This window comes from Akebia trifoliata, chromosome 3, assembly GCF_017979445.1.
Source record: "Akebia trifoliata isolate Shusen 1 chromosome 3, ASM1797944v1, whole genome shotgun sequence".
Taxonomy (NCBI): Eukaryota; Viridiplantae; Streptophyta; class Magnoliopsida; order Ranunculales; family Lardizabalaceae; genus Akebia; species Akebia trifoliata.
The window spans coordinates 53,680,055-53,693,858 of NC_141377.1; the positions used below are offsets into that span (position 1 = coordinate 53,680,055).

The window sequence follows — 13,804 nt, forward strand, 5'->3', positions numbered from 1 at the left end:
GTTGATTTTTGATGATCATGATTTCTGTTATGAAAAGATCATCTTCACAAAAAATCAGCTCATTCCAAAATTTCTAACCCCTCAAATTTTAATAGGATTTTATGAGAATCATCTTCTCATCGTAAATATCATTCTCACTGCAAATCAAGTCAATAGGAAGCGGATTGCCCTTATTAATTTGTGGGATGTTTTTATAATTATCCAATTTATGGTTTATCTACATATTGCCACGTCAGCGCATTATTGAACGTAGTGTCATGTAGTTCAGCATTTTACTTTATTTGATGTCCTTTAACCGTGGTAAAAGAAAAATGCTAAACTGAATTAATACAAAATCGCCTTCAACTCTGTCCGCACTGTCCTGGTGACGTGGTGGTTATACACAAAACCTGTTTTACCTTTAGATACGAATGATATAGATTTGAGGAAAATCGATGGTTCTCTGTAATACAGTTTTGAAGGCTGTGGTGTAGGAAGTCAGTGTAACAAGGAATTCAAATAGCACGGATGACAGACGTTCTGATAGGACTGAAGACCTGTATCCCACGTGGCAGACGTTTTATACAAAAAGTTAATTTTGGCGTCTTAAGCGTTCAGACCGAAGACACCACGAAGAAAGAGAACAACTTCTTCAGTTCTTCTTCGAATGATTGTAACGGGTCGTCTTCTTTGAGAGCTCCGTCTACAAACTCAGTTACAATTTCTCGTCTCAGCAATAATTCTGTTTATTATTCAGTGACTCAGTTCCGACTCAGTGTCTTTGCCAAGGTTGATAAACTTCTGTGTTTCACAAGACTTGAGGTTAGTGTTTCTGCTTCGATTTATCTTAATTTTTGGAGTTTAGAGAATCTCACATTTAGGTTGGTTTGAGGGAAAAAAAAAGAGAGGAATTTACTAGGGTTGGAAGTGATTTTGAAGATTTGAACTTGTTTTGATTCTTATTCACGTAAATCTGTTTAGAATTTTGGAAGATTTTATATAAATTTGAACATTTTTTTTTTTTTGGTTTCAGTTGAAATTTACGTAAGAATAAATAATTTAGGGTTTCTAAGCTTTCAATTTAGGTCCACCCTTTGATTCGGTCAACCATAGGTTCAAATCGTCTGCTTGCTTGAAAAACCTGACCGAGCCGGTCTGTTTGAATGGGGTATTTCTTTTAATAATTTAAGGGTTTTTCGTTAATATAAAATTGGATTTGGTGATTGTAGGATCGATTTGGCCTGTTATAATAGAATTAAAAAAATCTTTTTTAAATATATATAATTATCAATTATGCCAGATCGGTTTTCGTGAATGTAGGATTCGATTAATCCAGTTTATAAATTATAATATAAAAAAGTAATTATTTTTTTAAATATAAATCTAAATATATAGTTATCAATTAACGCCAAATCAGTCTGAATCAGATTGACTTGGCAGAGTCGGATCGGATCGAACAGAACAGAACAAAATTGAACTCGGTGGGTGTTTAAAACCATGGTTATTATTAATTAGGATTCTTTCAACTAGGGAATTTTATATCCTAGAAAAGAGAGGGATAAAATTTTAAGGAAAAGGAATCTTGATAGAAGAGATATGATTTAATTTTGAACCAATGGACTAGATTCAAGAGATCAAATATTTCTTAAATTCTAGATTGGGAAGAACTTGGATTAAGTTTTTTTTTTGTTTTTTTGTTTTTTTTTTTGTGAGTTACCAAACATGCAATAAAATTATCTTATTTACAGGGACAATGCACATTCCAAACTATTTACAAAGTCGGTAAAAATGCGTTTTTGGTAAATAAGTTGTTTTTCTAAACAGTTAAAAGGTTATTAGTAAATAATGTAAATGCCTATGATCTTAATTTGGTGAAATACTGATTTGCTTCTGTTATCTTACCATTTAAAAAAATATATATGTAATTACCACAATAGTAAAATAAACGTGATTGGGTAAATATTTTGGAATGTCAATTGTATTTTCGTGATCTCTCTCGTCCATGAGTTGGTAAATTTATCCTTTTTTTTTTGGTTAGAATGTTCTCAATAATTCTTATCTCCATGAGGTTTCAATGTGCATGAATTATATCATGGTTTTGAAACTCAGTATTGTAGATTGGATGGATACCCACCGAGTATGTGTCAATTTGGAACGGAAAGTTAATCCTTTTGAGTGAAATGGTGTAAACATCAATTCAAAATACTTCATTTATTCCAAAATTGATATTTTTATAATCTAGATTAATATATGATAGAATCACACATTCCCAACTATTTGCAAAGTCAGTAAAAACCATTTTTGGTAAATAAGCTGTTTTCTTAAACGGTTAAAAGGCTATAAGGTTAGAATTGGCATTCAAAATGGGGGCAGGAGTATTTATGGTATTCTAGTGTAAAAGGTATATCGTTTAAAATTTTAAATAATTACCACAATAGTAAAAAAAAAAAAAGGTGATTTGGTAAATATTTTGGTATGTGTTTCAGGATCTCTTGCCCATGAGTTCGTAAATTCCTCTAAAAAACATACTGAAACAATTCCAAACTGATCAACTCACTCAAGTTTTTGGATAATCGGTTGGTTTTTTGAAAACTCAGCCGATTTGACTTATTTTTGGGACTGCCATTGAGGTGCCCAACTCACATCGATTATTTTGCTATGTTATGGTTGACTCTTGAATTTTAAAACTATGCTTTAGATCTATGTTTACATTCTAACATACATGCATACAAACATACACACACGTAAATATACACATAATGTCCTGCATTTGTCAACATATTTTCATATCCAATTAGCTTCCATTTGAGAGTTCATTTCTTGTTAATCAGTGCAGAGTTTGGAAAGTCAACGTTTAAAGCATGGTAAACACCCTTTGGACCGCATTATGTGGGAATTCCGTTTGTTCATATAATGGTGGGAAGGAATGCGGTTATTATTTTGGATTCATTAATCCATCTTCATGTTTCAATCACATTTTCACCATTTCTATTGATATCCTACTCCTATTCATGTTCTTATTCTACTTGGTACACAAACCAACGTCAAGAACAATTCGAATTCCATCACATCTTCAAGGTTTTTCACCTTTACATATATTTTCTTCCATTTTCAATGGTGGTCTTGGATTGTTTTACTTTGGTCTGGGGATTTGGATTCTAGAAGAAAAAATTAGGAAACAGGAGACCCTTTTACCCCTGCAGTGGTGGTTAGTGGTGTTATTACATGGTTTCACATGGTTGTTACTTGGTTTAACTTTGAGTCTTAGACGAAGACGAGATAAAGAAACCTTTGTGAGTCTTTGGTTGATACTTGCTAGCTTGTTTGCGGGATTCCTCTGTGTTTCATCTCTGTTGGATGCCATTGTGCATAAAGAAGTGTCTGTTAAAATTGTTTTAGATGCTCTATCATTGCCGGGAGCTATTATATTGGTGTTTTGCACTTGTAAAGGGTGCGAATATGCGGAAACTGATCTCTATACTCCTTTAAATGGTGAAGCTAATGCTGATGGTAAAATTAATTCGGATGGTTATGTTACTCCTTTTGCAAAAGCTGGATTCTTTAGTAGAATTTCATTTTGGTGGTTGAATCCTTTGATGAAGAAAGGCAGTAAGAAAATCCTTGAAGAGGAAGATATACCTGAGTTGCAAGAAGCGGATCGAGCAGAAACTTGTTACATGAAGTTTATGGAGCAATTAAATAAACAGAAATGTAGCATAGAGTCCACACAACCTTCAATTTTGTGGACTATAATTGTGTGCCAATGGAAAGAATTTCTCATTTCGGGAATCTTCGCATTACTTAAGATACTCACTCTGTCTTCAGGTCCTCTGTTTCTTAAAGCTTTCATTGATGTTTCTGAAGGGAAAGAAGCTTTTAGATACGAAGGTTACGTGTTGGCCATTTCTCTTTTCTTAGCAAAATGCATAGAATCCTTATCACAGAGACAATGGTACTTTCGAAGTAGAATAATTGGTGTTCAAGTTCGGTCTTTGCTTTTGGCAGCTATTTATAAGAAGCAATTGAGACTCTCAAATGCTACAAAGATGGTACATTCGGCTGCCGAGATAATGAACTATGTTATAGTAGATGCTTATAGAGTAGGTGAGTTCCCTTATTGGTTTCATCAGACTTGGGCGACAAGCCTTCAGCTTTGCATCACGTTGGTGATTCTCTTCCGTGCCATAGGGATTGCGACGATTGCGACCTTAGTTGTTATTATACTCACTGTGGTATGCAACATCCCATTAGCCAAACTGCATCAAACTTCTCAGACAAAGCTCATGGTGGCACAAGATGAGAGGTTGAAGGCTACTACGGAGGCTCTTGTGAACATGAAAGTGTTGAAGCTGTATTCATGGGAGACCCATTTCAAGAATGTTGTAAATGAGTTGAGGAAAAAGGAGTACAGGTTCTTGTCAGCGGTTCAATTACAAAAAGCATACTATAGCATCCTTTTTTGGACATCTCCGGTATTGGTCTCGGCTGCGACTTTTGGGACTTGTTACTTCCTTGGAATTCCTCTCAATGCAAGTAACGTTTTCACCTTTGTAGCAACTTTTCGGCTTGTTCAAGATCCTATTAGAACGATCCCTGATGTTATTGGCGTTGCAATTCAAGCAAAGGTTGCACTAAGACGTATTGTGAAGTTTCTTGAAGCACCCGAGCTGCAAAATGGTTGTGTTAGGCAAAAGTGCAATAGGGAGGGTCTCAAGCACTCAATTTTTATCACGTCTGCCAATTTTTCATGGGAAGCGAATCTGTCAAATCCCACATTGAGAAACATAAATTTGGAGGTTAAACCCGGTGAAAAGGTGGCCATTTGTGGAGAGGTCGGCTCAGGTAAATCTACTCTTTTGGCAGCCATTCTTGGAGAGGTTCCACACGCTGATGGCGCTGTAAGTTCTCATACCAACCATTTACTTTTCCAATTAATATTTGAGAAATATATGGAAATTTTGTATAATGTTGTTCTATTGTTGGTTTTCACCAAGAAAAAAATCCCGGGAAATTTTAATATTCATTTTCCATGATGATATATTATATCTATAAGAGAAATAAAAATATATCATGAAAATTAGGGAAAATAATAATTATTTGGATCAAAATATTGCGTAAATCTCATGATACTTTTCCTTGTTATAAACTAAAATAAAATTTAGTTTTTTATTGGAAGAAGAAAAAAAAAATTCAATTTCTTTCTAGATAATGACTTCTTGAGAGAAAATAAAGTTTCTACCTATTATAGGAAGTCACAAAAAATATCTTGAGACTCAAAAAAGTACTGGAGATGATTGTGTCAAAGATGAAACAGAAATGTAATTCTGTGCCTTGGTACAGTTTCTCTAATACATTATTTCTATGTCAAATACTAAGTCTAATATGCATATCTGCCAATGCAATAAAACTACGAACTTCTAATTAGAAATACATGGTCTAATTATATGGATCCATTCGCTTCATTCACAGATTCAAGTATATGGAAAGATTGCATATGTTTCCCAAACAGCATGGATTCAAACTGGAACAATACAGGAGAATATTCTATTTGGTTCCACCATGGATGCACAAAAATACCAAGAAGTACTTGAGAAATGTTCATTGGAAAGGGACCTCAAGGCATTACCTTTTGGTGATCTCACTGAAATTGGAGAAAGAGGGGTTAATCTCAGTGGTGGTCAGAAGCAACGTATTCAACTTGCCCGTGCTCTCTATCAAGATGCGGATGTATATCTCTTGGATGATCCATTCAGCGCTGTTGATGCCCACACTGCCAAAAGCCTATTTAATGTAACCCTATCTCTTATCTCCTTGAAATTTATGCGGCTAGGACTGTTGTTCCATAGTGAAAGCTAACTTTGGTCCTTGGCAGGAATTCGTCATGGGAGCTCTATCTGGGAAGACACTGTTACTCGTAACCCACCAAGTCGATTTCCTTCCTGCATTTGATTCTGTCTTGGTTAGTCAACATTTGAACTTTTCACTTTTCACTTTCTTTACAGTCTTCTTTCAGCATGATTTTCTTTTTTAAATCCTTAGCCTTGATTTTCATATTTTACTATTTTTTAGAAAGGATCATTTAAATAGATACTATGTTTACATATGGATCCCTACGTCGTTACATTCCATTTAGGATTAGGAATAGGCGTAATCGGACCTGCTTTTTACATATCTCTCGTTATTTGGGTACCATATTCACTTCTTTGGGCTTCTATTGAATCGAGAAGTAGGTTTGATTGTACATTGGTTGACCCTCGACTCAACCAGTTGCATGTAGAACTTTCTGAGGGGGAGGTGCATGTGACTGGGATTAGTCTCACCCGAAGCAACTGGATGTCTGACTCGGGCCTATATGACATGACCGATCAATAGAAATATTCCAACACTCCACCTTTGTCATGTCATATATTCCATACATCACTTATTGCTTACTGCAAATAATCAAATCCCATATTCTTGCCAGTACAGGAGAACTACTGAAAATAATTATGTGATATGTGGTCTGCCTATCTAAATGATTCACAATTCACCACATTTTGGTGGTGAAATTTTTATTAAGAAAAAATAATTTGGCCCCAAGGTTCCTAAAATTAATTTTCAAGAGAGTTTTATATGCATGAACTGTGGACATTTACCAATGAAGGATACAATGCTGTTGGCAGTTAATGTCAGATGGAGAAATCCTCTGCGCCGCCCCTTATCATCAGCTATTAGCGTCTAGTAGAATATTTCAGGGCCTTGTCAATGCACACAAAGATACAGCTGGTTCTGAGAGATTTGATGAGGCTTTTTCTCCTCAAAGATGTGTAACCTCTACAAGAATTATCAAGAAGACTTATATGGCAAACGAGTCAAAAGCATCAATAGGAGATCAATTGATAAAGCAAGAAGAGAAAGAAAGAGGAGATACGGGTTTGAAGCCTTATATACAGTATTTGAATCAGAACAAGGGTTTCTTCTACTTTTCCTTGGCTAGTCTCTCTTACCTTACATTTGTGGTCGGGCAAATATTACAGAATTCATGGATGGCTGCTAATGTTGAGAACCCTCTTGTTAGCAAACTACGATTGATCACTGTGTATTTGTTGATTGGAATTAGCTCAGCGTTCTTTTTGGTCCTCAGATGTCTATTTGTGGTTGTTTTGGGTCACGAATCATCAAAATCTTTATTTTCTCAGCTATTGAACTCACTTTTCCATGCATCAATGTCTTTTTACGATTCAACACCACTTGGAAGGATACTTAGTCGGGTAAGAATCTATAAGCATGAACTTTAATGTAATTTGCCTTAGAGACTTCGTTGTGACTTGACATTTTATGTGTTATATAGGTCTCTTCTGACTTGACAACTGTCGATCTTGATGTCCCATTCAGCTTAATGTTCACTGTTAGTTCCACCATGAATGCATACTCCTGTCTTGGAGTATTGGCTGTTCTTACCTGGCAAGTTTTGCTTGTCTCCATACCGCTAGTTTATATCACGATACGTTTACAGGTAATTAGATACTAGTCCCTAAAGTCCTTATAAATTATTTTGACGAGTGGAATACTCACATCAAAATTGAAGGGAAGAAGCCAACTTCCATGGGGTGGTTGAACTAGGTAACTTTACTCAGACACTATGTTACCAGGTTCATTACAGCGAACCGCGAACTGGTACAAGCGGAACTAGTTCGAGGTTCTGTTCGCAGTGGATTCATAAAGAATAGCGAACCCTTATTTTGGTGAATTTTAGAAATGCCCCCCTGGTTTGGTCAATATTAGAGATAACCTTATTTTAGAAATCCCAAGATTTAATCGATATTAAATATACCTCTTTGTTTTTAAACCGATGATATTCCCCCTTGACCTGAGTCTTCTTCTATGAGATTAACATAAATGACTTAAATATCCACTATGATCTACCTCTATGAACCGGGTTCATTCAAGAGTAGCGAACCACGAACCTGAATTTGAACCAAGCGAACCAACAAACCAGGTAACATAGCTTGGATATGGTACTGCTACGTCTGTTACTCCCTTTAGACTTCAAACTGAAACATTGGAGGCAGAAATGAATTCCTATTTGAATTTTGCTGTATAACATTGCTGACTTGATGATGGGCGAAAAATTGACCCATTAAGGTGATTCAAACCATTTTTCAAAAGTTTTGTTCTCTTTTGGCCGAGACTGGAACTAAAAATTGACTCCAAAACATATCTTGAAATGTTTCGGAATGCTTTGGTGGAGACCCGCTCGATTTTTCTCCTAACCTTAACATTGCCTCGAATGAGATTTTTGACATGGCTGATTCCTATTTCTCAATTATCCCATGATCGAGACAATTGGCTGAATCCCGTGAAACCATTTATTAGAAGTTCATGGATATCTTCTTTTTATAAAGCAAATCGAAAATTACCAATCCAATATACTTCTTAGGATGCCTACTTTTATAGGGAAATGTCCATAAATCTTATGGTTATGTTCTTCCAAGTGGGTTATGTTCTCGTTGGGTGATATCATGGTTGTGTATGTTTTATATGGAAAGATCATGGAAGACAACTTCTCATCCTCTTGTTTGGGTGTGAGTATTCCTTCGGTAGATCTATTAATTATGAAAAGTAATTATTGTGGAATTTGATTTTGAACCAATAGAGATACTACTTTGCTTCTGCGAAAGAATTGATGCGGATCAGTGGCACAACCAAGTCTTTGATTGCAAACCATCTAGCCGAATCCATTGCAGGAGCCATGACAATTAGAGCTTTTGAGGAGGAAGATCGATTCTTTTCCAAGAACCTGGACCTCATCAATGGAAATGCAAGCCCATTTTTCCATAACTTTGCAGCAAACGAGTGGTTGATCCAACGTCTGGAAATGCTCGGTGCTACCGTACTTTCGTCTTCAGCACTTGCTTTGGCTTTTCTCCCACCAGGAACTTTTGGCTCAGGTGAGTATACTTTATGATCTCAAACTGTTAATAATATCATTTTCTTATATTCATAGTTCTCCCCCTCTCCAACAGATCGGTCTTTTGGAGTAGTTGGTTGGTTAACATTGTATCAGAGCGCTAGGTTCGTATAGGTCACGGGTTAAATTTTTTCCACCCTTATGGGTGAGGGGGAGTGTTGAGCATACGTTTTTCTCCACTCTTGTGTTTCATTGTTCTCCTCCTCTCCAACAAATCGGTCTTTTAGGAGTAGTTGGTTGGTTAACAAAACTAAATGGTTGAAATCATTTAATTCGTTAAATTTTTTTTAGCGATGTAGACATTTAAAGGTGATATTGATTAAATGTTGGCTTCCTCTTTCTGCATGCCAGCTGTGTGTCCACAGTGTGCTTAAGGACGGCACGTAGAACCAGAGTGCTCGAACCATTGATTTCCCTGAGCCTTAGTGGTTTGTTAGTGACAGTTGTTTTGTGACCTTCCCCCCCAAAAGATGCTATATATCCATAAAATTTGTGTTTAAACATACAAAACACATTTAAAGGATCTAATAGTCTTTAAATTTTCAGTTTGGTCGCTACAGAATAAGGCATAGACTAGTGTTTCCTATATTTCCTTCTTTTTTAAGACGGACTGCGCTCTCTTTTCAGTATTTTTTTCTTCGAATTTTTCAAAATCTAGTTAAAACAACATATGAGGCAGATCATCAGAAGTATTGTAGAGATGGGAGGATATTCCTTGTGATTCTCTGGAAAAGAGTATCCCTAGGAAAAGTCCAATCCATTAGAAAATTATTGCTTTGAATTTTTCAATTTATACACAAAGTGTTAGAAAACAATGAACTACAGATTTATAACTAAAAAACCCTTCATTTACCAATCTTCTTATGGCAGGATTTATCGGAATGGCACTATCATATGGTCTTTCACTAAACATATCACTTGTTATATCGATTCAAAACCAGTTCACATTAGCAAATTATGCAGTTTCTGTAGAAAGATTAAATCAGTACATGCATATAACCAGTGAAGCCGCTGGAATTATAGAAAGTAACCGACCCATACCCAATTGGCCTACAGTCGGTAAAGTGGAGATCCGTGACTTAAAGGTAAATGTAGCATCGATATTTGTGTATGAAATAAAGTTTCTCATTATAATACTCAGTAGAATTTATGTCAAACAGATCAGATATAGACCCGATACTCCACTCGTTCTTTGTGGGATCAGTTGCACATTTGAAGGAGGGCACAAGATTGGGATAGTTGGTCGAACTGGTAGTGGGAAGACTACTCTTATTAGTGCTTTGTTTCGTCTGGTAGAACCCACAGAGGGGAAAATTATCATTGATGGGCTTGACATATCGACAATTGGACTTCATGATTTGAGATCACGTCTTGGGATCATTCCCCAAGATCCAACTCTTTTTAATGGGTCAGTGAGATACAATTTGGACCCGCTATCACAACATACTGATCAAGAAATATGGGAGGTAAATTTTTTGCTAATGTTCTGTTGCATTAATATTATAGGAAGGATGGAACAGCTTGCAATTACCATCTTAATGTTCTAGCATGTTTCAGCTCCATAAGAATAGAGAGTTTATATTGCTAGACCAATTTTTTTTTTTATGACATACCAACCAATGGAAGTAAATTTTGAATTTTGGGTGCGAGTAACCCTTCTGTCTTTTAATGACCATGCCCCCTATCAATTTCTAAAAAGAAGCTCTTCAATTTCGATTTCTAATTTTTTTTTTGCTAAGCGAGCAAATGATTTTTATTTTTTTTTGCTACTCTTTTCTTTCTCTTCTTTCTTTTCCTTTTGTTTCAACAACCCCTTTTTATGTGCCTCTATCCTTATTTAGCGTGTTATATATAATTCAATTATTTGGTTTGTTAAAAAAGTTGGTTTTGAAATATAATATCATAAGATTTTTTTTTTTGGTCTTTGATCAGTCCATAGTATTATCCTTAGTGCACAGATTGAAAATAAATTTGGAGTCAAAAACCGAACTTGTGAACATGTTTGTATTGCAAGTCTGACAGATTGTCAACTAGACTTCATATTTCTTCTATATGATTTTTAATCTAAAGTACAAGAAACCTTTTCACAGTTTAAGTGAATTAAATTATTATGAACAATGCTTTATCTAACTCAAAAGGATTGTTGTTGTTATAATCACACAAGTAAACAATATTTTTCTTAAGGAGTTTTCAGTAATTAAGAAGGAAATCATAATCCAGTCGTTCTTGGCCGCAGCCGTTATAATTGCAATTGCTAACTAAATATATTCTTCATGCATGTTTAAAAGGTTCTTGGAAAATGTCAGCTTAAAGAGGCTGTTCAAGACAAAATCAAGGGTCTGGACTCATTAGGTAAGAATGTAAGTGCGTCTGGACTTGAGGTTTTGATTTGAACTCCTTAATAATAACTTAGGAATTGCAGTTGTAGAAGATGGATTGAATTGGAGTATGGGACAACGACAATTATTTTGTTTAGGGCGTGCTTTGTTGAGGAGAAGTCGGATATTGGTGCTTGACGAAGCCACTGCATCAATCGACAATGCAACAGACGCAATTCTCCAAAGAACCATAAGGACAGAATTTGCGGACTGCACTGTGATCACAGTGGCCCACAGAATACCAACCGTGATGGACTGTACAAGGGTGCTTGCTATTAGCGATGGTGAGTTTCAGACCTTACTCCATTTTACTCTAAAAAATTCTATAGCCACACCAATTTGGGGAAATAACTCTAAATGTTTGTTTGAGCAATTTTAGGAAAACTAGCGGAATATGATGAACCAATGAAGTTGATGAAGATGGAAAGTTCGCTGTTCCAGCAACTCGTCAAAGAATACTGGTCAACTGCAAATGCCAGCAACCACAACGTAATTTCACAGTGAAGTTCGCTATTAGTGGCTGCACGTCTACCAGTTTTTGAGCAACGTATACAGCCCAACAAGGTATGGATATGACATCTACACTTAAAAATAGTATTTTAATAATTAGGTTAGGATCCTAAAACTAGCATTAGAAAAGTGTATTTTTAGTTTCCTTTAATGGTCCCTTCCATAGTGACCAGAGTGAGGAGTGGGGAAGCCGAGAAAACAATTTCAAAAATATCTTAGGTTGTGGAGGGCTCCTTTGGAGCGCCGAGTCAAATATTAGTTTAGTCGTCCTTTTCATTTTTCTCTTACAACTTAAAACTGACAATAGTTAAGTAAATTTATTTATTTTAACTAAATTGTGCCTTGATAAAGGATAATTATGACTTATTATGGTCTATAGCTTAGTTATATTTTCACTCTTCTCATATCCAATTTGGTTTCATTTCTTCTCTCTCTTGTTATAAGTTGATTAGTATAACAAATGTTGCTACTTTATACACAACCTTTAGCTATCTCAAGTAGTTCTTGGTATCTTTGGGTGTAGTAATAAACATTCAACAATTGAAATTGTTTCTACTTTGAAAGTTTGTGATGGATTTCTGTAATTATAATATATATATATATATATGTAGTTTCATGTTATACTATTGTTGTTTTCTACTAGTAATAATCAGCAATATTTAATTAAGAGAGTTGCTATTGCCACACCAACTGTGTGCAATTCTTTGGTGATTTATGTATGAATTGGTGTGGCAATAGGAGCTCTCTTAATTAATTATTACTTTTTAAGACTAAGAATTAATATCTATGTAAGAAAAATTATTAATATGGTGGACAAGAAAGTGCTTCTAACATTTTGAAAGCGGTTCAAATATTTCAGGAGCGGAGATTGGAGAAGAAAAAACGATATATTGGCCGGCTAACCTGTGGCCTAGACTGGCCGAGAATAGAGGGGTAGGGTGTAGATCTTGAGCCCACAAAAGTTTGGTTGGTCAAAAAAGTAATATATATATATATATATATATATATTTAAATTTATCAAAAATGTAATAAATCAGCGGTTGGGTCATTAGTTTTCAAGTTGACTATGAAAATACCCTTATGAAAATAATTTTTCTTAAATATAATAATAATAATCATAATAATTTATAATTTGGTTGATAAACATAAAATACCCACATTCTTTTAAACATTACTGGTATGGGTGACTTTTATTCAGTTTGTCCGATTGACGGGAAAGGAAACGATCATTCCTACATGACATTTAGGGCACGAAACTCTCTTTGGTCGTGTATCATTAGGTCTCCAAGCCTAACCCAGATTTATTTGTACTGAAAGATTTTGTACCCCACCAAATCTTCACGGCCCAAGATCCTAAACCCTACTTAAAAGGGATGGTAGATCACACATCGATATAAGATTAGCTTTGGTAGAAAAAAGAACAATACGATGTTGCAGCCTAATGGCCGGTTTCAGTTTGGTTCTATAGGAATCAAAATCAGAATTGTTAGTTTTTCTCAATTTTTTTTCACTTCTAGTTCTTATTGGTTCTGATTCTGATTCACAAAACAGTGGAACCAGAGCTAGAATCCGAACCCCAAAACATTTCTTTGGTTTTATTGATTCCTATTGATTTTGATTCTCAATGGATATGGTTTCAAGAGACCCGACTCTAATTGGTTCCACTAAAATGAGACCCAAAACTGTCCTATCAATTCTAGTTTCAATTCCGGACCGGGTTTAACTAAATGGGTATCCATTGATAGCCTTACTTCTTCTAGAGGGGTGGATGTCTCTGTCAATCTTGGCCACTCCCACTTGGGACCATTTATCAACGAGACTCGTGAGCTGTCAGACTCACTTTATTATAAAAAAGTGAAACACACTTTTCACATCGAACAGAATCACTGGTTATGAATTATTGTACCGAGCTCAAAAATAGAGGAGATATGACTAGTTGCATGTAGGGAAGCTATTTGTCTAATTATAAATAAAAATATAATATAAA

The 13,804-nt window shown here is 35.4% G+C and overlaps 1 protein-coding gene across 1 annotated transcript; it reads left to right on the plus strand.

The window, feature by feature from the left end:
• The first annotated feature begins 418 nt into the window (after positions 1–418).
• On the plus strand, positions 419–12,948 carry LOC147407971 (ABC transporter C family member 10-like). The gene is made up of 13 exons (XM_086436777.1): positions 419–801; positions 2,811–4,877; positions 5,449–5,769; positions 5,852–5,938; positions 6,642–7,229; positions 7,310–7,474; positions 8,615–8,909; positions 9,800–10,014; positions 10,090–10,395; positions 11,218–11,281; positions 11,352–11,591; positions 11,687–11,871; positions 12,677–12,948. The coding sequence occupies exons 2-12, from the start codon at positions 2,841–2,843 to the stop codon at positions 11,809–11,811; spliced, it is 4,443 nt and encodes a 1,480-aa protein (XP_086292903.1). The 5' UTR covers positions 419–801; positions 2,811–2,840; the 3' UTR covers positions 11,812–11,871; positions 12,677–12,948.
• Positions 12,949–13,804: the final 856 nt, after the last annotated feature.

Bases quoted from the DNA above. Each gene is read 5' to 3' on its own strand.
- LOC147407971 (XM_086436777.1), top strand. From the start codon at position 2,841: ATGGTAAACACCCTTTGGACCGCATTATGTGGGAATTCCGTTTGTTCA. The intron at 10,396-11,217 runs GTAAATTTTTTG...CATGTTTAAAAG, and splicing joins CTGATCAAGAAATATGGGAG to GTTCTTGGAAAATGTCAGCT. The intron at 11,592-11,686 runs GTGAGTTTCAGA...GAGCAATTTTAG, and splicing joins GGTGCTTGCTATTAGCGATG to GAAAACTAGCGGAATATGAT.